Here is a 26,040-nt window from a genome sequence, read left to right as displayed (position 1 = left end):
ACATCCTCCCCCCCAAACTTCCAGGTCACAGTCCCCCTTTACATATAGGTCTGTTAAAAACTTCCATACTGAGAGCCCCAGCTGAAGACGCTTCACATCCACTTCATCTAAGAAAGAGTATTTTTTTTTAATTATTATTTTTTTTTACTGTCAAGTCACTTGGGACATTTCACAGAGATTCTGTTTACACACAAGTAGCCGTGAAATGGTTTATTCTCCCACCCTCATCTTTTATACACAGGGATAAGCACTAAATAAAGTGGAAAAGAAAACTTGCCAACTCAAAGTTTGGTCAGACATAATTGACCCATGGGAAACAACTGACTATACAGGTATTACTGGGTTTTATATTGATTACGTTTCAAATTTAACCATATTCTTCCAAGGTCTCCAGTCAGGTGGGATTCACCTACGAGAGGCAGCGCAATGAGTAGCTCTGATCACAGTCATTTCTTCCAAGTACTGAGCCTCACAGCTCCGGCAAGCTGTAAAGTAAGAGTCAACCCTGCAAAAAAAAGGGATGGCTTTCCAACAAGTTCAGAAGAGAAAAATACATCAGAAAGCTTCTGGTCTCATACTTACCTCCCTCTGCCAATCCTCATTGCTGCTCAACAGAACAAACTCAAATCCTCAAGTATCTTCTGAGTGGCCTAATTAAGAAACTGGGATGATGTGCTATTTTATTAGAGTTCTTTGTGCTGTCATGCAATGAAGGATTAGCCTTTCCTGACTTGTCCTCAAGATAACAACTAATCCTGATGGCTCTCCCTAAACTCAACAGGCTGCACAGAACCTAATTTCTAACAAAACCACTTCAGGAAGACAGTAATGGGGAAAAAAAGCAATACTTCTGTTTGCTGGATTCATGGCCAAAGCTTCCTTAGAGTCTGCACGACACCAAAGTCCCCATTTCAGCACCCCTCAGCTTAGGCATTAGATAAATCACACAGCTAACTAGGGACAGATTAACCATGTGCTCACAAAAACTAGGTCAGTCTCAAACAGTCTCTATAGCCTGGAAAGGCATGTATGTGTAAGCACAAATCACACAGCCTTCCTCTTTTAAAATGATGGCCAGCAGAAAGTCAGTGAGATCCAGACTCAAGTAACTTTGCTACATCACTTGGCGCTATATACAAAGTGGTTCTTGATTTCTACAACAAACAAGAAACGTTTACCAACCTGAGTTCAGAAATCACTAAGGAATGACTCAGCAATATCAACTTTAACGCTCTTTGAAATATTCGGTTCTCAAATATTTAATTATTTTCTGAAGTGAAAGAGCTAGGCCAGGACTTGGGTGCAGATCTGAGATCTGTCTCCTATTCCAAACCTCCCTAACCCACACCTTGGTTTCACAAACTTAAACTGCAGTCTTTACTCTCTCCTTTGACCTCTCTTGACCTCCTCAGCAAACATAGCTACTAAAATTAGACCACGGTGGTCATACCACACTGCCTCCCCCACTGTCGTCACAGGCTCCCTGTCACATCAGTCATGTGTTTTAGTCTCACACTGAGCCCCATGCATCACCTTCCCTGCCCAGATAAAGCTCTTCTCTAGTCTTACCTGTCTGTCCTCTGACAAAATGCCATTCCTCATTACCTTCATGAAGCTCAATCTCCTCAGAACGGATGGCCACCCACTTCCAATTTATTCTGAAGCCAAAAAGACACCTCTGAAGCGTTTCAAAGATAATATTTAGTGCTTAAGAAAATATGATTTATAAACATCCACCTAAAACACTGAGCATGCTTGTTATCCTCCCTCTCTCTCACACACACACACGATTTGTATCATACATTTCTTGAATGAAGAGATGCAATAGGCTACACGCACATGGAGAGATAAGGTATCTGTCGCTGTCAGGGTTTGCCAAGTTCCTATGCTCTGACTTAAAAAAAAAAATGCACAAGCTTTGAAGCTGGGACTATATATATATATATATATTAGAGCATCTGATTTCAGAAGTACGGCTGGTTGCTCCTACCACACAGACAAGTCGAGTCTTACATTTGCTGCCTGGAGTCCAAGGCTAGGGTCCACAGAGCAAGGGCAACCGAACATCACAGTCCAACCCCACTGCCCCACACTGACGGCGGTGAACCGAGGTGCTTCAGAGCTCCCTGTCCAAAGCACCCCCTCACAGACCCCTCCTGCCCTGCTCCAAGAGGTGCTGCCATACGTTAGCCTGCTACAAAAGGACTGAATCTCCTTTTTCGTTAATGAAGGATTTCTTTTTCAGAGGGTAAAGCAAGGGAACTGAAGGTTAGCAGTTAACAGTTGCATCTATCCCCAGTCTTTCAGTTCTGATCAATCGCTGCAGGACTTTTATCTTTTTTTGACTTCTGGCTATCTTACAGGAAACCATAAACTTCCGTTTTGCCCCCAGGAGAGTCCATTCCAGAAATGGTATGTTCTGGCACTGCCAATGTACTTGGCAGACGTAATGTGAACTCTAAGGGCTCTCCTAACTTCAGTGAATTTCAGAGTAGCAATTATCTTCAATTACTCCAGATGAAAGACCACACAAAATGTTAATTCAAATCCCCCCTCTCCTGTAAGCCCCCCGCTATCCCTAGTCACCACTGCCCTACTTTTTCCCTCGTCAAAGCCCAAAAGATTGGGCCTACTCTTCTTTGATGCTCACGTTTCCTGATGTGACCGCTCCCTTCCTCATAGCTTCTTTTCCATGCATATTATAAAAAATCCTGTCTCACTTCAGGACACGTAAGAGTACTTGTTACTAGTCTGGAGGAAAGCACTGCCCCCTCTGTCTGTCTCCACACAGACACTTTCTGCTTCTTACCTAATTTCTCCCACCACCTCAATCAGGACAGAAGGAAAAACTGACAAAACATGTGGGCATTTGCACCAGCAGTTAGAGGTAGCATAAGCTCCCCCGTTGGATCCAGCTGTTTCTATTGCGCTGTAGGACATGAAGCGGTTCATATCACCTGAAAGCAATGTGTGTCAGAAGAGTTTAATTACTGAAGAAATTAATGGGATATGTACCACCACTGCCTTGATTTCTAGAAGCTACAAAGAGCTCGTATTAAAGTTACCAGCACCCTGAAGATGAGGATATTAAACACAAAACTCAGCAGCAGCTACGAAACAAGGCTGAAACAACACTAAGCTACAGAGTGATGTCTTTGTAATTCAGATACATTTCAAGGAAACATTAGACTCCAAACGAAAACCGAGATCACCAATACGTTGGGATGGTTTAAATCACAAATGAGATAGATAGCTTGTCATCAAACCCGAAACCTGTTCTCAGGCTGAATAGCCAAGACTGCACGTGGCACCACAAGGCAGTGCACGAGAAAACAAAACTAGCACATCTTTGTGATCCACGCAAGACAAACTAGAAGAACTACTGGCCGGAGGAAATGAGACTTAAATATGTAAACTTTTTCTGAGAAAAACACCCAGCAGTGTGCCAGAAGTCCAAAATACCAATATTCACTAGAAATCGCTTCCTAGGAAGTTCAGTACAAGCCTTTTGTCCTCTTCAAGAGGACGGACTGCGCTCTGTATCACTTTTTAAACTGTCAGGCTCCCATCTGTAAGCTTCAAAGATTCCACAGCTCCATTCTTTTCATTACTTTTTTTTCTTCCAATTTGCTGCATAAAATCTGCAGCTCTGGCTGCTCCACCCTATAGAGGGCTGAGTTTTACAGCTATTTGTCAAATAGCAGTAACGCTCTCGGCTTTGTTTTCACAATGATGATAATCCTTGCCATAAGGAACTTTCATTTAAGAGGCATGTCTCATTTGTGACTCACTTGACCTGTCTCAAGTAAGGCAACAGCTACAAGCCTGGTCACAGGAACCTAAAATCCATCGTGGGCTGCAAACTGGTCCTGAAGCAGCAGCCTGGGTGCGTCAGATGAAGCTCCCCAGAGCCCAGGGAGCTTCAGTTCTCCTCAAGCTTGCACATACTGTTGCTGCCTCTTTTCTGGGGCGAGATGAAACAGGAAATCCAAAGAATCGTGGTGTCAATTCCTCTACTGTATTTGCTGAAAAGCTCCTGACGGCAGGAAGAGCGGGAACAAATCTTTACAAGTCTCGAAGCGGGCAATAACCGGTGCCACTAATGAAGTGGTCTGAGAGGCACCACAGAGAGCAGCAAAGTGACAGAAACACAGGAAGGGGGGAAAAAAGGGTTTTAAGACAGACTGCTGCGAGCAGAAAAAAAACACAGAGCCAGGCCTGGAGACGCATTTGGGCACACCACCAGAGTCAGAGCCAGGGAAGATGAGCAGCACAGTAAAGACATTGTGGGATCCTAAAAATCAGAGAAAGGGGGCAGTGACAGTCATGGAGATGAGTAGAACGACTCTGGGCATAGAGCCCACTGCAAGAACACTGCAGGGGGAAAAAAACCACTCGCTCTGAGGTCCGGCAGGGCATTCCATGTCCAAGATGCTAAGAACAAAATCCAAAGAGCTGGGGGGTGACTGCACAGACCTGAGCTCCTCATTTGCACTGCCACTTGTGACTCTCCAGAATAGGAAGTGCAGGAAGCAAAGGAGAAGTTTGAGGTTTGGGTTTTCTGAGGCCATGCCGTTTTGTTTGACGAGCCTCGTGCTGTCACTGCTTCCCTTTCGATGGGAACCGTGAAGAATGTGGTGGCTGTGCCCCAGCAGAGCAGGCACAGATAAACCTTTTGCTCCGTCAGAAGCTCACTGAAATACAATGCTTCGCAATTCACATACAGTGGCCTGTTACTTGATGTTCATGAACGTACAAGACATGGGAAATGTCGCTTTTACACCAAGCTTTCCTAACACAGCCATTACAACAGCTGTGTTATTTCGCACAGCTATTGCTTTATCTTAAATAAAATACCAGGCACATTTAATCTAGTTGTCTGGGCAATGAGAGGACCAGATCAAAAAAAGGAAAAGATGACAGGTTTTTAAATTGAAAAGCCTCAAATAAATGAGAGCAGATCTATTCGTCTCAGAAGCAGCATGCTTTCATCACTGAAACTCTTCCCTCTCTCCAAAACAGCTGAGCCTTAACATCTCACACTCATGGGTTACTTCTGAACGTTGTACAGTTTATACACTTCACAGAAACCAATTTTAAGTAATTCATGGCACTTGGGAGAATCCAGCACTACGGATAATTTAACAGAAGCTGACCAAACGAAATAGATCTTGAGAAAAGACCGACCTAATTCTGTCAGGTAGCATTCTTAGTGCAGTTGTGTGCTATTGTTAGCTATTTCAAGCCAAAATTTGATCATACTGAATTTAGGAGGTCTTTGCCAGTTTCAGTAGGACCAAAATGCTGACCTTCAGTAAGTTATCAAATGCCACATGGTACAGGCATTCACACCAGAAGTTATTTAAACTCAGAATGTCTAGAGTAAAAATTTTATGCTGCTAAAAACTGTGGAAAAATGTAGCGACTCCTCATGAACAGCCCAAACCACGACACCAGCAACACATAAACTAGTTCCAGGTCTGTAAGCGGGGAACGGGGAGAGCCACTGTTAGCCCAGGAAGTCTTCATGCACAAAAGATATGAATGAATTACTGCAGCTGGAAACCTCCTTCCCCTTCCTCAGAGGATTTCCCATCACTGAACTGTGAACTGAAACGAAGCAACAGCTTCTGGGGACAGAAATTCAGTGTCAGAAGTTCAACACAAGTCTTTGCCAGTGAAAGAGCAGGTCGGCAGCAGTATCTGTCGTCATCTGTGACCACAGCTCCTTTGTCACATGGGCAGATGAGTCCCCCTCTTAACCACATCTCATAAAAGGACAAAGTGATAGCTGCGTACAAGTCATAAATGTTTGTGTAAAAATATAAACTGTTCACCCTCTCTTCTGTTCTCAACTTCTCCCTTATTTCTAAGGCAGACCCACCAGCGTTTTCCCTGGTCCTGGAGAAGAAACTGCAGCTCAAGCCCAGCAGGTGTTTTCAATCAGACAGTCTGTAAACACCCGGGCCTCACTTCAAAGAGCCCAGCGTACCCGGGCAGAAGCCCCCATCGCCCCTGGGAGGAGCCGCCAGCCCCCAGCATCCAGCAGGAAGAGCAGCAGGAAACTCTGCCACAAGCAGGCTGGGGACTCTCTTGTTTTTTTCCCCCAAGATGCCAAATTCACAGCCACGTCAGTGTGGGCAGACCCTGAATTTCAGTGAAAGAGTGGTGGCTTGTCTCTGCTGACGTCAAGGACCTGCTACGCAGGCGTCTGCAGGATGGGGCTGCTAGCAAGTCCCCTGAGCAGCAGCGAACTTGGGCTGCGGGCAGGCTGCGAGGCAGCTCAGTGTGCAGGGTGACAGTGCCAGCCACCATGAGACATCTCTGCCATGGCTGTAGTTTGGGGAAAACAACTGTCACTGTCAGGGCAAACATCTGTCAGCCTTGCACATTTCAACTGCAGCAAGTTACACATTAATTGTATCATCTATTTTCCACACTGACACCATGACATACTCAGCTAAAGAAGATAAAAGAGACTTGGACAGTCAAGACTGCAGGGACTCGTGGTCATTTTGATTTAAGCTTATTCTGTTTCTGCCCGAATAAAAATAACTGTTATGAATGATGAATGTTCTTCCCCTCACCCCAAAGTGCTTAATGTCAGGCTCCATTTCTCTCCTTACTATTGCACTTCCATATTTGTGCACATCTCTCCCAGGATGACACTCGTAAGAAACAAAAAGCGTAGCAAATGTACAGTTGGATGGTCAGGTTGCACAGAGAGGTGAGCTCTGGAGGAACTGCTGCACAGCTGTACAACAGCAATCCCCTGCTGCCAGCCTCCCCCACCCTCTCCTCTACCTCCCCAAAAACACACACCTCATTCTCCATGCCCTCATCCTTACCTCGTAGGACCATACACACTGCACTCCCGCAAATCTCCGTACGCATCTTCCCACTTCCACGTCCTCGTGGGTGGTGTACATCTCTCGCAGGCACTCGCCAATGTGGGGCACCATTCTCCGCAGGACTTCCCGGCTCATGATCACTCCTGGTCCCCCCATGCAGAAGTTCTCGCCTGGTTCTAGCGCCAACTTCCCCATCTCTTCCGTGGTGCCGAGGCCAGTCTGACCAAGAAAGAGGGGCTCGCTGCTGTTCAAACTCCTGAGGAAGTTCTCCAGTTTGTCTCCTTTGATGTAAACATCGTCATCGGCTCTCATAAACCATTCGTATTTGTCCAAGTAGTGGTCATGCATGTATTTGAGCATCATGAAAGATTTCTTCTGGGGTGGGTAAGAGTCATCTACACCTGGAAGTGGCACGATGGGGATGGGAATAGAGGTGTCCGAACCCTCACTGGAGAAGAATTCAACCTTGCCAGGAATGGTTTTGGACCACGTTCTAGATTGAAAAAGACAATAAGGACTAATTAAGTATGCAAACCAGGCAGGCAGAGTGCTACCAGAGACCACTCAAAGGAGCTACACCTCATCTGCTTTACAAATTTTCTTTTTAAATGCCTGAAGGGTTATTTTTTCCCATGCAAAGGAGGACATTCACATGGCACACAGAGCAATTGGTATAACACACAAAAATTCTGATATGATAAGCATCTGAATATCATTTTTGCATGTCTATCTGATAGATAAAGAATTCAACAGGAGTAGTTCACTAGTGGCAGGCGGGATTTCTTAAGCACACTCGGTATTGGTCTAACAGCTATTTGTCACAAGATACAGGGCGAAGACAAAGGGAGCCAAGAAGGGCGAACAATTCACATATAACTGGATTTAATGCCTCCAAAGCTTCCCCGCAAGTTATCCAGCGTCATATCCAGCTGCCATTCCCTCTAAGCCCCCCAAAAGCTCAAACCTGTGTTCAGAAGTACTGACTTCCAGAGAGAAAATAGATGCACATTTCACATGAACTTGTGAGAGGAATCGGTATCCTGTGGGAAACCAACCAAACAGCAACTTCTCCAGAGGCTGTGTGGAGAAGCATGTAGGGCTTTGGCAGAAGTAAAATGCTGCTGCCTGTTTGTGACAGCTGGAGAAACACAGAGCATGGTAGCACTAGTAACCTCAAATGGGTCTGCCCAGACCAGCAAAAAACTACCAGAAAACTAGTCCTAAGAGATGCGTGCAAAACATGTAATCCCAACAGATGACCTGGTGCTACCAACACCCGCACCTCCAGCAGCTTCCCCCACACTTCAGACCAGATTTTAGTAGAGAGGAACACCACAAAAGAAGAGCGTTTTCTGTGCGAAGGAGCACAGTGACATCTGCTCCACACCTTCCATGCTCTTCTTTGCCAAATCCAACCCATCTGCGTGGGCAAACTGGGTCACTTATAATGCAGGAAGAGACGTAGGATGATTCAAGGCAGACTGCAGAACGCTGAACCTCCTCCAGGGAGGATTTTCAATCATGTAACTGTTACAGCCTTGCCCTAAAAATTATGAATTTTAAGCTTTCGGTACCATTTTCTCAAATCCTACCTGGGAAAAAGCCGAGTTCATGTATCCTTCGCAAAAACTCACAGAAAACTATCTTCATTGGTAAACCAACAGGTTTTGTCCTTTTTTGTATAGGGGGAGAGTATTTTCTAATCATGTTTAGCGACTATGCTCAGAATATAACCTATATTCAAAGCTGAATGTGAAAACACTCTCAAGGTAAGAGGGACAGTATTCCCTCAATGCATCACTATCACTTTTACCAGATGCCTCTCAACATAGGTTTCTTGCCAAAAGTAGAACAGATTTTGGGCAGTACAAACCATCTGAAATTTGAAATCTCCAGAATTAGCTACTGTACAAAGTCTGAAATGTAAAAATATTTCAGAAGAATTATTCCTAAAGTTCCACTGGGAAATGCAAAGGTATTTAATCAGTACTAACTAAACATCAACCTCAACACCTTAACAGTTACACACTAATTCAGCTTTGTGTAATGAATATCACCCAATTACTTTAAAAGCTTTGTCTTCTGGATTTCTTACTGCCATGGGCAGTGTATCATTGAAAGAGTTTAGATCCCAGCTTCCCTGAAGAGTACAGAGTAAAGTCAATGGAAACATTCCTCTTGACTTCCCAACAGAGGTGATGAGGCCTTTAATCATCAGTGACGCAATTAATGCCCGGTACTAGCGGTTATAAAGTCACATCCTGCTAAAGCACTGAAAACTACCCGTTTTAAAATGAGACATGCTCATATCTTGAACTTTCACTAACTATGAAGGAAGTTCCGCTGTTTATTTTCTGACACCCACACCCCACATAGAAATCATCTAGTCTTCCCATATCAACTCCCAATCTAAGTTTAAAAAAAGTTCTTCACTAAAGGTACCTTGAAGCGTTCAAATTTTAATCTCATAGAAAGAAAAGGCAGCTCGTCTCATCCACTGTGACCAGTTCCCAATGCAGCTTCAGGTGGACACTTTTCAGACAATCACTGGGGGAAGTTATAAGCTAAAGTCTTATGGAAATTTCTGCTTATTGACTTTTTTTATCCAAAAGCAAAGAATGAACTTTCAGACTTGCTCTCAATACCCTGAAAGATCTGCCTTTGAAATGATTACAAATCACAGACAACGCAGGATGTCTTCTATCACTCCAAGCTCTATCTCCCTGCTCTCCCACCAGGTACCCTCACCTCAGGACCCCTTTACGTATTGTCAAGAGACGAGTTCCCATTCAATGGGGCGGGAACAAAATGCATGTACATCCATAAACCCTGGCACGTTTGATTCCCAGTCCTCATATTGCATTATACCCCTCAGCTCAAAGCCAGTTTGACCCCATCTTTTCATGGCTCTGGGACATATTTAAGTTCCACCCTAAACCAGGAGTAAACCAGATACATATTCCTGCGTACCGGAGGGGCACAACATACCTAGAAAGATCGTGCCCTAACAATAACCACACACCAAGGATCAACGTGTGACTTGGGTCAGCACCACAACATTACTTTAGGCTTGGGATCTCACGTTGACCATGCCCCAGCACAGCTTGTTTGTTCATTTCCTGCGACAACGCAATTTCAAGGATGAGACAACTCGCCGTGTTATTTGTGACTGTGGCTTTGAGCATTTGTTCAAACTGAGACAGACGAAATATGCTCCCACTTCGAAAAATTGCCTGAGTGTCTGTGTCAACGCAAGCGCTGCTCAGTGGAGGCTGAAACAATGGGAGTCACCATGTGCTGCTCTTTATGTCCAAGCCACAGCTCGCTGCTCCACACGGCCCCTTTTTGGGAAGAAATACAGAACAGTTTGCTCAGGAAACATGTTGTTGCACCCAGCCAAAGCAGCCAAACCACACATTGTAAAATGAACTGTAAGTACATTTTTCTGACCCCAGCTATCAGCAGAACAAAGGACTGGCAAATGCAGGGGAATTCTGACCAAAGCTACCTTTAACTTTTTTATCTGCTGTTGCAAAAAATCAGACCTGGCTCAATCACAAGCAGTTCTGAAGATTAGCACGTCAACAGCTACGTTTCTTGCCCATCCTACCATCTCCAGTCCAGTTTATCATGTCTGCTCTCAGGTTGTGGGCAGCAACCTGACGCCTCCAGCTCCTCAGGCACGGAGCTCCTGTCTCAACATTTTCCTACTCCCATGGCCCCAGCAGCACCCACTCCCACCGGCTAACACATAACACAGCTTTCCTGGTCAAGGCTTCTCTAATATAAGATTTGCAGACTTATATTCTGCAAATCAATTTTAAGTTTGATAATTAAAAAAAACAAACAAACAAACAAACAAGGGAAAACATTTTTAGCAATACTTGACGCCCTCCTTCTACCCACAAGGGCTCCTCTGTTACCCTCAGCTGTTTAAAGGAAACGCGGTCACATTTCTGACACCCGGCTCCTGTATCTACATCTGCAGAGACCACCTCCACTGCAGCAATCACTGGTGGCCTCAGCCAACTTAAGGCCATTTCAACTCTGTCCTGAGAGAAATACCAGGTTCTGAATACAACCGATATGCATACTGAACCGGTGATTTAAAAACTCAGCAACTGACCTGCTCTGACAGATCCCAACCTTATCTCCTCTGTGTAATCTGAATCTGCTCGGTTAAACCGGAGGATGTGCATGAATCAGGATGGCAAGGCTCCCTATTACCTTCCCCTGGTGCAGCGACCTGGTTTCTCTCAGTGCACAGGGCACATAACTCCAGCAAACTAGAAGCTAGCGTTAACAACAGAATCAAAGTGCAATTTAAATAAACACAAACATAGATAAATTAGATAACACTTCCTTGTAAGAAACCTCTTAGCAGAGGACATTAGGACTGCTCCAGTGTTGGTGGCTACCAAGTCAATTTTACCACTGCTTAATTGGTTTTGTGCACTGGATATCAGCTCTGTGTATCCTAATTTGAGCAAGTCACAAGCAAACTGGGTGCAAAGACTTTGTCACAGCTGGTACAGATATTCATGCAATACAGAAAACTGTGTGCACAAAGAGAGTGCTAAAAAACCCCAGTATTTTTTAAAAATTGACCACTACTCTAGTCACCACATGTTGTCATAAGTCATTTCTTAATTTAAGAAGACATTTAAAAATCATAGCTTGGAGCAGGAGGAGCACAGATCTGGAAGGTTTTATATTCAGTTTCCAGTGTTTATTATTTATTTGTATTACCTTGCTTTATTATCAGCTCTGCACACTCAGCAGAAGCACAGTCAGCAATGTTACTCAGACAGTGCTCCCTTTGTAGAGACCCAAACTGAAGACGATGACAAAAAATGTATTTGGTTTTTGTCTGCAGCTTGGGAACCTCCCTCAGAGGAGATCAGAGAAACCATTTAAAGTTTTGAGAAAGAGCCATCTTGTATAAATATGCTGAAGAAAATCATAATTTGTGAAGAACTCAGCAAGATAAACAGACCTAAAGGACTGATTTCTTGAATACACAGTTCAGCTAAATTTCATGTTGAATCAGGGACAGTTTTGTGTAACTGCTCTTCAAGGTCCCTTCTTTCCAGCAACGCTTCCTACAGGGGAAGGAATGAACTACAGTTTAGCCACAAGAACTGAGCAAGAAAACCAGCACACTGTTTCTGCATGTGGTACTGCAGATGATCATCATGTGAGGTCAGAAAAACAAGCTCTTTTTTTAAGTTTCCAGATAGGTTTAAAAGAGCTTGACAGTGAAGATCTGCATTACAGAATTCAGATTTTGAGGAAGCATTCGTTCCAATTTTTTGCAGGACAGCTTGGTATCTAGCTTTAACAGAGAACCCGAACAGCTTCTACAGCTCCCTGGAGTCCTTTGAATTAAACTCCTCCAATTTAAAGTGATGCCAGTTTTCTGTCTGTGGATATCCACCCACCTTCCTTGTGGAAAGAGGGACAGAAACGGATCCATCATCCGTAGACACACCAATACTCAGTGGGTCGGACTAAGATCAAAGACCAAGTGTCCCAGAGGTTTGGGCCATATGGTTCCTTCGGGGTACATAGGTGACTTTGTTTCTCCATATCCCCCAGGCATCCATACCAGTTGCTCTCGCTGTATTTGTTTTCATACTGTTCCTTAAACATTCTTGCAAATTTTAGCTAAGTGCTTACTGCTCGGAAAGCCCAAGTATGTCATACTTCTGCTAGAGGGCACAAGAGCAGGACACACCGAGTTCTCACTATTGCAACACTCCAGTACGATTGAACGATTGATACGTTAAGCAAAACATGTATCGCGTTGTCATGATGTTCAAAGTCACTTCATGTGACTTCCTCCTGAAAGGCAAGACTGCATGCTCCACGATCCATCTTATTACCTCACTAGCAACCAGAAACGACCAAAACCAAATACCACCCAACAGCCTCGACCTAGGCTCTGAATTTAAAAGCAGCACAAAAATGTGTTTTGTATTACACTTCTGCAGCAGCTACTGCAGGCTTAGACAGATAATACAAACTCCTTTAGACCCCAAATCCTTCTGGCTGCCTTTCACTTAAGCTTTTCCAAGCACTCAGGTATTTAGATTCCACTGCAGTCTGTTTCCTATAAGCCACCACGAACAGTGTGGCAGCACGTTCGAAATGGAGCCTCCCGAAGGGCATCCCTCTGCTGCAGGAGCGGGACGGCTTAGCACGAGCCCTGGCCTCATGCGTGTGGCCTCGTGGCACTTCAAGGTGCCGTGGGGACTGTCCCAAACTGAGAAGTACTGCAGCTGTTCCTGCAGAGATCCTGCCAAAGGCCAACATCTCGCCATTAACTGCATTCACACTAGGCTCCTGCCACGTTTCCCAGGAAATCTAGTTGCTACGCAAAAAAAAAAAAAAAAAAAAAAGAAAAAGGGTTAACTGCCTGATATTTCTGTTCCTAAGACAGCAGACTTAAATCTTCTCGGAGACTGCTTACTGCCATCCTCTCCTTCCCGCAGCTCTTTTAGGACAACTCCCCCCAACTGCAAAACCATTAGCACATATTGTTGCACTTTCCCTGAACTCCAGCCATACCTTAACTCCTTCCTGCACAGCTTTTTTCCTGACTATTTCTTGTCCTTTGATGTGACACTGCGGTTTCTGCTGCTGCACTTCACCAGCCTCCTGGAAGGGAAGCTCTGCTAACCTGGCTGTCAGATGCAATAACTGCTGAAGCTACAAATCTCCCGTCCAAAAACCCCATAGATCTAAAGCTTATTCTCTGCCTCGCAGATTACAAAAGCACGACTGTTTCAAAAAGCTGGTGTCTCCTGAAAATCCAGCAGGCCCGTTTTGCCTTGCAGTGGTCATTTTGCTCGTGATTGATGTTCAGGAAGTGGATTGCTTCCCCTCTTGTTAGGCCCTATCTGGATTCACAGCAGCAAGGATCAGCAAATGCTCGGGTCCCTTTTAGCTGTGTCTGTAAATGGCCTTTGAGCCACAGCAATTTGGAGGTATTCAGCCTATGAATCCCTAATTCCTTTCAGCGCTCTGGCTAGCGTGGTATCAAGGCTCTGCACACGCTGCCACCCCGGGAATGCCTTGCTAGCAGCTTCCCATTTCACTCGCTGTGCCAGCGATTCAGCTCACCAGGATGCTTTGTCAATGTAGTAATCCCAGCAATTGTCTGCTTGAGTACTTCATGGCAATCAAAAGCCATTTAAGATTTCAGGTTTGTCTTCCTCTCCCCACTTCTCCCCAAAGATGTCTTCCTGTCACCAGGACATTAGCTTGTTTCTTTTACCAACAGAGGGGAAAAAAATGCTTTCAGCCCTACCGCAATGTTAAGAGGTCTCTTCATTCAGCCCTTCCCAAAGCGGACATCATCTCTAGAGGTTAAACCAAAATAGCAGTGCAGTAAAAAGCAATACTCAGATCTGCTTCCGAGGGCTGAAGGAGCCTAATGCCATTAGCTGAATTTGTTAACTTGTATCTTTAGCCATTTTTTTTGTGTGAGCAGATGTTGCAGATCTGGTTCTGTAAACCCAGCTCTCCCACAGCACGGGACTGCTCAGCAAGCACGGGCAAAGCCAGGGACGAGAATCCTTCCCACACCAGCAAAGTGAAAAGCTCCACAATTAACACTCATCTCTGGACAATGTTGTGATAAATTTCCCTTTCTTGAATTCTTGACACAAAATCTGATGGATGCTAGACAAACTATTCTGCCATAAAACCTGTTATGTGATGTCCCAACAAGACTCCAGCCTTTCCGTATGTAAATGTGAATTACACGGCTCATGAGATTTGCAATCCAAAACGCTCCATCCCACACGGTGAAGAATACATAACCCTGAAGAAACAGATTCTTTCACCCATTTCAAAGCATCAATCACGCACTCTCTGTAACTTAATTACAGGTCTACTGCTGAAAGAAGAAATTAAGTTTCCATTAAAACCATCTTTGGTGGACAACATGTTTCAGATTGCCCAAATTAATTTTACTGCATTTGATGCTGATATAAAAAGAGCTACCGTTTCCCAAAATGGGCTGGGCAGGGGGAGGAGGAGATGGTCCATCATACATGGTTTTGCCATCCTGTTCTTACTGGCCAATAGGGCCAAGTACTTTTCAACCTGGGCAGGCAGGAGATGGAGAAGGGTTTGTTCTAGTACAAGACTAAAGCGGACGTTTTATTACAGAAAGATCCGCCCCAGAGCTCCTGGCTGCTCCTCTGACGGCACTGCCTGTGCAGCGCTCAGTCGGAGCCGGGGTATACCCGAGCTGACATTTTAGCTCTTAACTCTTTCAGATTTCCCGAGCAGGCTTCCCGCGCAGCCTCTCAGCACTGCCTGCTGGCGCGGACGCCGGAGCAATAAGCATATTTCAGCAGAGCGAAGAGTTTCGCCAAAGCCACAGACACGTCTCTCACAGAAGAGATGATTATTCTGATGCTGCCGAGGCTTTGGACAGAAGTCCCGTTAGCACGCAGCGCTGGCGGTGATACCCAGCTACGGCTGGAGACCACGCCGCGGGCCACAGCGAGCAGCATGCGGTGCAAAGCACAAAGATCGTCTCTGCTGCAAAAACGGGTGTACTCAGGTAATAAACACATGGCTCAGAGACCCCTGTTCCTGCGCCAGCTTCATCAGCACAAAGCTAGGAGCACTTTGACTCTCCCCATTCGAGCTGTTTCGCTACCTGGTCCAGCCTTTGCCATAGCTGTGGTGAGCGAAGGCTGATTTTACTCTTTGTTCTCAGATGCATTTTCTGAGTCTCATTCCTAAGCACATGTTCCCGGCTTGGCACAGTGGTCTTTTTTTTCCTATCTAGGGGATTACAGCAGTCTCCAAACTTTATTATTACCAGGCTGTCGGCTCTCTTCAGAAGCAGCAGCCAAGGACTGCACCAGCGTGATGCAGCCATGCCCAAGGTAGGAGCATTGAGGGAAGCACTTCAAGGACCGGTGGTACGTGCCCCCCGGCTACGATGGGGCTACCTGACCCTCACAAATGACCACTGGGGCTGCCTGCCAGGTAGCGGCTCAACCAGACCATGTTGAGTACCATGGTCAAGCAGACCACCCCCTCAACTCGACCCTTCGTGTCTCCACCAACCTGTCCAGGCGACGGAGCAGAGCTTGGGCCGCCTCTCTCTCCTCACCTCACGGCCCGGCCACACGGCGAGCGCCCCAGCGCTGCCCACCCGGGCCAGTGCGAAGAAAGCCGGGTCTCAGCGTGGTCTGAGGGGCCCCCTCGGCTCGCTCACACCTGCCCCGGGGAAGGGCGAGCGGTCCCGGGGCTGCGGGGGGGTCCCGGTCGCAAGGGCTCCCGCCCGGGGGCTCTTACTTCAGCCGCTCCGCCAGGGCCGTGCCGAGAGCCGAGCCCACCCGAACCGAGCCGAGCCCAGCCGAACGCGTCCGAACCGAACCGAGCGAGCCCAAACCAGCCCAGGGTCGAACCCACCCGAGCCCAGCCGAACCTACCCGAAGGTACCCGAGCCCGGCCGAACCGAGCCCAACCGAACCCACCCGAGCCCGGCCGCCGGCAGCCGGGCGGAGCCGCCCCCCCCGCTCCCGCTCACCGGTGGGCGGCCACGGCGCGGCTCCGCAGGTACTTCTGCGCCGTCATGACCCCCACGAAGAGGAAGCTCTGTGCCGGCGGGCCGGGGCGGCGCGGCGGGGCGGCGGCGGCGGGCGGAGGGCGGCAGCCCTGCGGGCGGGCTCGGCGGGGCCGCGCCGCCGCCGCCAGCTCGGAGGCGCGGGGCAGGACGAGGCGCGATGCGAGCACGAAGCCCAGCACCAGCCCCAGCAGGACGCTGAGCCAGGCGCGGCGGCCGCGGCCCGCCATGCCCGCCCAGCGCCGCGCAGGCCCCGCGCGGCTCCTCACAGCCCCGCCGCCGCCCCGCGCTGCGCCGCCGCCGCCAGCCGCGCCGTGTCGCCCAGCGCCGCCATGGGGGAAGGGGCAGGGACGGGAAGCGGAGGGAGGGAGGGAAAGAGGATCGGAGGGGAAGGGAAGAAGGGGCGCCCGCCTCTCCTCGGCCCTGCCCCTCGGCACAGGCGCCGTGGGCGGCCCGCGACGCGCTGCCCGCCGCCGATGGCCCCGCCCGGCCGCGGCGGAGCAGCCCCCGTGGAGGGAGGGAGGCGGCTCGGACCGGTCCCCTCGCCTCCCGCCCCGCTGGCGCTCCGGGGGGCGGCGCCCGCCCGGGAGAGGGGCCCCGGTACGGGCCTGGACCCTGGGGTGGGCGGGGGCACCGAGACCGGGATGTGACCCCGCGACGGGGAGCGGCTCCCAGGGCACCTCCCTGGAGCGGGGCCGCGGGACGGGGACCGGCGCCTCGACCGAGCACCCCAGAACAAGGCCACCCCGAGCCGGCATCCCACCCCGGGACCCCAGACCCTCGGCCCAGCTGCCCAGACCAAGGGGCTGGGAGAGGAGCCCGAGAGAGTGTGGGCGCTGGGATCTAGGGATGGGGACTGAGACCCCGGACGCAGCCCCAGGATGCGGACGGACCCCAGCCTGGCACGGAGACCCCAGGACAGGACCCTAGTTCAGGAGCCAGGACTGGGACTCCAGCCGAGCCCTTCAGACCAGGATGGGAAGGCACCGGGAGACTGGTATGCCGACCCAGGACGGGCACCAGGTGCCCATGCCCAGTGACAGAGGCCCATCGCCCATCCCAGCAGAGACCCAGCATGGCTCCATATGCACCATTCCCATCTCGGCACGGTCGGGTCCCTGCTACCCAAGCCCCAGACCTGCCCTGCCTTGGCCCACAGAGCGGAGGGGAGGCACGGCAGCGAGGAGCAGCCCTCCAGCCCCGGATTCACCCGGCACCGATGCATTCATGCCACACGTGCTCTGGTGCCAGGGGGAGTGAAAGCATAGGCAGTTCTCCATTTTTTCCCACCTTGCTAATTAAACCGACCAGAAATAGGTCAGTCTATTTCCGCCCGGAGGCTATAATGACTGTTCAACAGAGCGAAGGCGTTGGCTGTACTGGGTGAAGACTTCTTTTTCCTTTGTCCGCACAAACTCTCCACGTGCATTTCATCTACAGAATACTTCAGCTTCAAATGCTGCAGCCCCGAACCCTTGAAGTTTTACAGGAAAAAAAACCCTCCAGTCTTTACAGGAGAAACATATCTAGTACAACCCACTGGCCTCCTGCTTATCATTGTGTTTTCTTCCATTTCCTACCCACTTTTGCATCTCTGAGTGCCAGTGTTTCCCATTTTAAAATTTATTTATATTGTGGCGTTGTCCACAACAAGTTGAGAAGAAGTCTCGGCGTAATGGCAGCCTGCTCTTGAGCAAGAACTGTTGCCAAAGAGGACACTGTATCAAATTAATACTGTACGTTAATATGTCAGAGCGCCATACATGACAGATTTTTACAATCCTTGTACAGTAACTCACTTTCGTGTTTCTGGGAACTGGCAGGTAATACCACAATCTGTTTATCTAACGAACTTGCTAACATGTCTTGAAAAAAAACCTGCTTTTGTGTGGGTTTTATTGCTCTCATGGTGGTGCAATCCTCATACGGAGGTCACCATCAACGAACTCCTGTGACAGCAGGAACAACAGATACCACAAGGAAAGAACCATCACAATTTATGGTATGGAACAAAAATAAAATTAAATATACATAGAAACTGGAGAAGAAGTACAAGCAATTAACGCAAAAGAAGAGGGGGAGGTCTCCTTTCAGTCGCCCAGGGGCACAATACAGGAGTACTGGGTGAGATGTGTCTTTGTGTGAAGAGGAAGAGAAGAACTAAATGGTGAAAGAGAGGGAAAGGAAGAAAAGTCCAAGCTGGAACAGACGGGCGGTGGGTAAAGCCAGGGAGCACCATTGCTTGGCAAAAGCCAGCTGGAAGGCGAGAAGAGTTGCTGAGGCCGAGGTTGCCTTCCGGAGCTGCAAAACACCAGGCAAGGGTTACAAATGCAGCGCTAGCTCGGGTACAGTGAAGGGCAGCAGTTTCCCAACAGCTTCGTGTGTGCCACCAGGCAGAGGAAAGGTTGATGAAAATCCCCAAAAGGGCTCCTCCCAGGTTGTCCATGCCCAAGGCATGGAGGCGTTCCCACCCCAGACAGGCACTGCGCAGACCCGGGGCCGTGCAGGGCTGGCAGCCCCATGTTCGCTCTGACAAAACCAGCATAAAGTTGCCTGTCTGAGACCTTGCTCCAGGGAACAGGAGTCACGATCCACCTCAGTTCCTCCTATTAAAATAATCCCAAACCGCTATTTATACCAAGAAAACCGTTTCTGCTATACTGTCCTTTCCATCCCTTCCATATGGGGAAATCCACCCCCAATCACTACTGCAATTCCTTTCTCCTTCCCAGCAGTTGCAATGCTTTACTATTATTTTTACTGGTGCCCTGATCCCCTTCTGTGAAGCGTGGGGTCATCCTCAGCCTGTGCCGCTCTGCACACGGGGATCTCTTACTCCGCTTTCAAAACCTTCTTCAAAAGGGACCTAATCAAAATCTGCTTCTCCCCTCAAGCCTGATGTTCAGCTCCTGAAACACAGGACACCAACAGACATTCAAGTAAAATAAAAAATGAGGCCACTCCTTTCCAAAAGAGGGAGATGTGGCAAGTCCGTAGGCAGGAATGGGATTACTCTCAGCGTGCTCCAAATCAGCAATAAAAATCTCCTGATTCAAGGGAAAGCCACTGTGGCCTATGAATTACAGGAAAAGGCAGAGCTAGCGTGGTTAAAAGGCAATAAAAAAGAGAAGAGTTGGGGCTGAGGAGCTGTCAGTTGGCTTCTTCCCATAAAGAAAAGAAGTTAGTCATCAGAATTGAAAACTTCATGCGACTTCAGCACACATGGAAACGATGAAGCGGAGCAGCACACTCCTGTGTTAGATCCCCTCTGTTCCGAATTCTCGTTTGGCACATTCCCACCTCCTGGCACCTCCAGAGCAATTACGGTCCCGGACCTCGCTGCGGGCAGGGGGTGAGCAGAGAGCGCTGGGGGAAGGGGCAGGAGAAGGAAGGGGCACTTTCTGGTGCCAGGATTTAACCCGGAGGGGCGGCACGTTCGGAGGTCACACCACCAGCTATAAGGGCAAGATGTCCAGCTGTGAAGAGGGTGTAGCACCTGGGAATGCTGCGATGCTCACACAACCCCCCCAAGCACATCCAAGTGCCTCGCTTTATTTCATTTATTGCGCCAAACTCATGTTCAAAAGTGTTAGGTGGGCAAGTGCCCCTTTTACTGCTCCTGCCCCCTCCCCTGTTCATGCATAGAGCAGCTGCTGTTTCCACTATAAGAAAAAGAGGAAAAAAAAAAAAAAAAGGCAAATTAAGGGAAAACTCGAAGACCACAGCTTAGTTCTTCCAACTGAATTATAACCCTGCCATTACCTGCCTAGAATATGTTTTTAATCCGGTTGGCAGAGAAAGGTCATACTGCTTAATCACATTCAAGTGCCTTCCCCTAGTAAGACAGCTCTCAGTCTCGATAAATAGCTGACACTATACATTATGACTACTTTATATTAAAAGACACGGTATTTTTCTCATATAACACTGTATACAAGCATAAACACATTTTTATGCAGCACATTTTCTATTCTGTACGGCATTGGTTGAGGAAATATTCTGAGGGCTCTCCAAAATCCGAAGAGGGTGCACGTCGCGTGCGCTCCATCCCTGCGCTCCCGTCCCACTCGCTCCAGTGGGACCAGCACCCGGACCAGCCGGCGGGAACCCACCCGACAGGCCCCCACAGTTTAGATTCTTAACGAGATTAACAAAACTGTAATCCTATCTTTAAATGACGAAAAAGCCAAGTCCTTGAAGCGGCGAACTGTTTTGTGTGCGTACTGAATAGATATTGTCCTTTTAGAATAAAGAAGCTTAAAACAAAGAGAAAAGTTTCTTCCACATATGGGACTCTACCCTATAGAGGAAAGAGGGACAATCTTGCATTATAACCACTTCTTTTTCCCCAACAGTTTTGATCTCCAGTTTTTCCACAGTGGTGAGCCCGCTCTAATACTTACAGGATGTACCTTCTACGTTATATATTCTTTACCGTATTTTAAAATACTAGTTAAAGTGGTGAACTACTTCCCAAGTGCTCCAGAGACTTTAATTATGAATGTTCCAGTACTTAAACTGATACTTTAAAAACTACCCAGGCACTGGAAAATGAGCATACTTCATATATTCAAGGTAACAGACTCACGGTGGAAAAAATCTAGCTGGGCAACCAGCAGCATTTGTCTCTGTCACAGTATTTCCAGCACCGCTGCATTTTCCCAAATGATGCAGAAACTCCTTCCCCAGCTCCAGCACCCACTTTTATTTTTCCCCTCCCCATCCTCTTCTGGTCCTACCACGGCCCAGTCCCAACCTTTTCTCCCAGCTGAATCACTCGCAAGATGCCAGTTCAAGGGACAAAAGTATGTCACCGCTTGCTCCTTGCTGGAAAGCCAGCCCAACATTGCCATCCTACGGCCCGGCCCCGCAGTGCAGCGACCGCTGCCCTTCCCAGCCTCTGCCTTTCCCAGCCTGGAACCCCAGCTGGGGCTTTGGAGGGGGTGGAAAACCCTCCTGCTCCCCACGCAGCTCCCCAGCTGCCTGCTCAAGCCTCCCCTTCCCATCGGCTGGGCGGCAGGAGCAGCGCTGCCGTGATGTCCACAAAGCCGTTGAGGGTTGCAACGCGGAGGGGAAGGGGATGGATTTTCGCATCACGGAGGGGAAGGGGATGGATTTTTAACGTGCTTCCACCAGACCACAGTCAACAAACCAGTGAAAAAGCCTAGAACGTGTATGTAAAAAGCAAGCGTCAAGATGCAATATACCTAAGAAGCAGAACAGCTAACAACGTGGCAACTACCTCACCTAAGAAGCAATAAGCCAAGTTTACCGGGAATGTTACCCCTTCCAGTACGTGATTAAGTAAAGCTTTAGGACCCAGCTTTGGGTTGGTTGTGTTGTGTTGTTTGTTTTGTTTTTTTTATTTGAAAGTGCATCTTTTAAGCCAACTTAACAGTAGCTCCCCCTTTTAATGCACACAACAGAGCAGCAGAACTAGATGGAAAGGCCAGGTATTTCAGTGTATCCGTTTTCCTTCCATTCTCTTCAAATAGAATGTTCTGAGTTCTTTCCCTTGCCCTCCCTGCATTAATATCACCCTCAGTACCAGCTCTGAAGCTGCGCTCAGTGCGCAGCACAAAGAATCTCGATTTGTAAACGACGGTAGACACAGAGAGAAGAATGAAATTATTAATTTATCAGCAGAGATCTTGCTCCGTGCTGAAAGTGCTTTTTAGCAGGTATGCACGTCAAAACACAAAGGATCACAGAAAATAAAACAGACATTAGAGCAGCGGCTGCCCACCTGCCAGCCCACCGCAACAGGAATCTGCAGTGAAAATGTGCGTATTCCCCACCAAAACTGAGCTGAGGAGACCTATTCCGTTGCAGCCATTGGTCGCTTCATGAAAACTGATGGAAGTTTTTGAAGTCGTTGGCTCTGGAGCTGGGAATATGGGCAGGGTGTGTGTCAGGCTTGGAACAGCTGGCTTGGATGCTCGCACAAAGTCAGCTACAACGGCGCAAGCGGGCCAGGACACCACCCAGCCAGCAGCCGTATGCTTTTCCTTTGTGGTTGCAGAGCTGTTCCAAAAGCTTAAGCTTTCATTCCAAAAGGGGGAAAGAAAAAAAAAATTACAAAAAAAAAACAACAACGCAAGACTTCAGCCCATCCAAGTCTAGACTGGCTTTTTCTACAGTTGGAAATAATATAGTTTCAGTGTTCAGCGACAGCGTGGACAGAAACACGCCGTGCCCTGCTCTTGGCTAACCTGGTCCCCGAAGAGGTGTCACTTTTTTAGCCTGTACGAGGGCAAAAACCATCCAAAGGGTGGATCTGATCCGATGTAGACATGTGTGCTGATGTGCAGCCAGGCTTGAAAAACCACTGGCAAAACGTACGGGAGACTGTCACGCTGGATGCCATCCTCCTTCGGAGAGCTCTCTGCGTGCAAGCACTCTCTTTAGTCATCTTCCTGGGGAGAGGGGGGGAAGACACAAAACCCAAGAAAAACCAACCCAACCCCCTGAGCCGAGTACCGGCACAATCTAAGGAGGACACCAGACTAGGCACAGAGCAACTGCCGAACAGCCTAATTCCTTGAGTTTTGAGTCAAAACAGTACGGAACTGTATAAAACACAGTAGATCAGGTTTGTTGGAACTCACATTTCACACCTGCCTTCAGTCTCTGCTAGGAGAGCAGTTCCTTGCAGATATGGGTAAAACTATCACTTCCATTCACACTCATCTTTGATTAACACACAGGTAATTTCGGAAAGCCCAGGAATAGCTCTGCTGACGGACTCCCAGTTTGCCCTCACTCCCCCAAGTCCATCTTCTGTTGCTCATTATTAAAAATTTCCAGTATAAGAAACTTATTTTTTTTTAAACAACTAAGTATGCAACATCACTCTCAAAAGCTTTCCCTCATTTCACAATGTTTTTAAAAGGCATAAATAAAGCCAAATAAATTTTATGAGTGTGACAGCATGGATTTTTGTTCAGTTTTAATTCCAGTGCTCAATATCTCCTGATGAATAGTTAAGAGAACTATGCATAAACTAGACCTCATCTGCAATTTAAAGAAAAAAAAAAAAACAGCTTTGTTCCTCCAGCATATAAATCATCTGGAAGGCAATGAACAATACGTAGCTGCGTTTAATTTAAATTAACATTTTCATGATTTTTTTGTCCCTCTGAACACTTGCTTGACTTAGGATTTTTCAATAGCCAAACCAGATTACTCTTCAGCTGCTAAATAACGTTATACAGCAGTTAAATAGCATTGCATTAACTCTAAGTTTGTTAGTTAGCTTCTTCCAGACAAAGATATTTCCAGAACATCTGCATCAGTGGAGTAGAAGGCTTCTTGCATAACTGCTGTAAGTGGGGGGGGAAAAAAAATAATCTTCTGAATGCTTTTTAATATGATCTTTCATCATTCAAGTTCTTGGGAATTCATACCATAATAGGAATAATGCATTCATTAAATAGTTCACTTTCACCTAATGCTTTCTGCATGCTTCACTCTTAAGCTACAAAGCAACCTTCCCATACTTGTTTGTGGTCAAGGGAGAGCTTTCTATTTGAAGTCAGAGGAAAAACCCTTCCATCTGCTGGTGTAGGTCGCGAGCCAAAAGAGAAGTTTTGCAAACTGAGGTTCTTCCTCCCACCCTGTTCAATAGCTTAGAAGTGGCTGATCAAGAAAAACTTAGGGGCTTGAGGATTAAAATTAAAAAAAAAAAAAAAAAAAAAAATCAAGGGAGAGAGAGGGTTGGAGTTTCCAGAAATATGTAAATCACTTCATTCTCACTGGATATGTCTTCATAAATCTTAGAATTGGGCAAAAATCCATCTCCCCAGTCCTAGCCAGAAGCAAGTCTTGAGACACAGAGAAAGATTAGCATATGCTCAGTTCAGACCTGCTTATTTATTTCTTAAAATTTTTTTACTGAATTAAATCAACCCGTCCTTACCATTTTGTCAACACAAGGAATTCTGCTTCTTTAAGACAACAATCTCCCCTGGTTGTTTTTCTGAAGACAAAACCTCCGTTGCCTGTTTCCCCAACACACGGGGAAAACGTTCCCCAGAGGCACAAGCAAGATAACAACTTAGTCCTCTTTACTGATGAAGAATCTTCAGATCTTGAAAATATCCTTCCCCACCTCTATTTTTTTTGCCTCGTTAAAGATTAAAACCTGAAGTTACATACTCCGGTCTGTGTTACAACAATGGAAATTGAAGTTTACATACCAAAACGCACAGAAGCCAGGAAATGAAAACCAGTTTCCGTAGGAACATTAATAACCTTCTCACTTCATCTTCTACACACACTTCATGGGTCTAAAGTAAAAGGTTCTTAGCCTTTCCGTTTCATTAGCCGGCAACTTTAAAACTCACTGGTAACATGGTACTGTTACATTTACAGTCAAGAGAAAAATCAGGGATCACCTGACATAAAGAGCAGTACCTGTATACATACAAACAGTGTATTCAAAGTTGGCCCTCGTACCTATTGACAACACAAATATTCCAAGCCTAAGAATTTAGAAAGAAGTGTTCAAGCAGCCCTAAGCTACGCTAATGAAACACCGATATATACTTTAATGCCTATATACAAGCTCAGTAACAGTAATTGGAGACGAGGACCCTTGTCGTACGCTGACAGGAACTGTTTCACTCTTTATCAAGGACAGCCTGGATTCCACTCGTCTTTTGTATTTTGTGCTAGAGCGAGTATCAAGGGCATGGGATGTTTGGAAAGCTCAATTATGATGACCGGCTCTAATTTCATTTTCTATTGACAGTGCTGGATATACACCAGAAGGATGAAGACCACTCTTCACAGCCCCTCACTCTCAGGTTTCACACGTCTGCCAGCCAGAGGCCCTTTTTCAGCACAAACCATCCTCAGCTTCCGTGCTGCGCAAGCTGGCAGCAGGGTAAGAGCACACCTTGGCATCCAGCTGGGCTGTTCGGGATAGCCATGCAGCCAGGCCGTCAGTGCCCACCCTCAGACACGTCCAGAACAGAGGGTGGTACAAAGTAAGCTGTTAATGTCCCCGAGGTGTAACCCTGACACTGCACTGGTAAGCCATAGACAGTCCTGCTGCCCACAACACACCGATCTCAGCACGGTTTGCAGCTTCTCTTTTCCCTTTGAATATCTTGCAACATCTGAGTTGACCATGCCTACGTATCCCCTCCTCCACAAGCCGTATTTGTCAACAGTAATTTGGAAATAAACCCTCTCTGCTCTATTAGAGCAAAGGCCTTTGTTATGCGTTTTCTTGATTTAGATTCAAATACAGCTGATGCGCTTAACAACCAGTAACGCAGCCTGTCCAACTTCAGAACCACTTACTGTTACTGGGGTGGGGAAGAGGACGGCGTGTTTCACTTTTTAAACTTGGGAAAACTTGATTTGGTCTTAACCTGAAGGTGATTATTCTAAAATCATGATTTGGAACACAGACCACCCAAATAAAACAAACCTTTTAAAGCCCAAAAAGATCAGCTGAAAAAACCCTTTTTCTATGGAGGTAGTCAAATGAAAATCATTTCATTTGATCTCTCGTCTTGCTTTACACACATCTATTGCACTAAAACACACGCCTTCTATATAAAAAGATGCTGTAGAAAACCACAA

General features: G+C 47.2%; 1 protein-coding gene across 1 annotated transcript in view; it reads right to left on the bottom strand.

Moving 5' to 3' along the window:
* CHSY1 (chondroitin sulfate synthase 1) overlaps nucleotides 1–16,787 on the bottom strand; it is a 79,503-nt gene extending 62,716 nt beyond the window's left edge. Inside the window, exons 1-2 of the mRNA XM_074599693.1 lie at nucleotides 16,411–16,787; nucleotides 6,849–7,344 (exon numbers count right to left, since the gene is read on the bottom strand). Of these exons, the coding sequence (XP_074455794.1) occupies nucleotides 6,849–7,344; nucleotides 16,411–16,676 (762 nt within the window). The 5' untranslated portion in view covers nucleotides 16,677–16,787. The remainder of the gene's footprint in view (nucleotides 1–6,848; nucleotides 7,345–16,410) is intronic.
* Between the last annotated feature and the right edge of the window lie 9,253 nt (nucleotides 16,788–26,040).

Source organism: Larus michahellis, chromosome 9 (assembly GCF_964199755.1).
Source record: "Larus michahellis chromosome 9, bLarMic1.1, whole genome shotgun sequence".
Classification (NCBI taxonomy): Eukaryota; Metazoa; Chordata; class Aves; order Charadriiformes; family Laridae; genus Larus; species Larus michahellis.
This window is presented reverse-complemented; position numbering and strand designations above follow the sequence as displayed.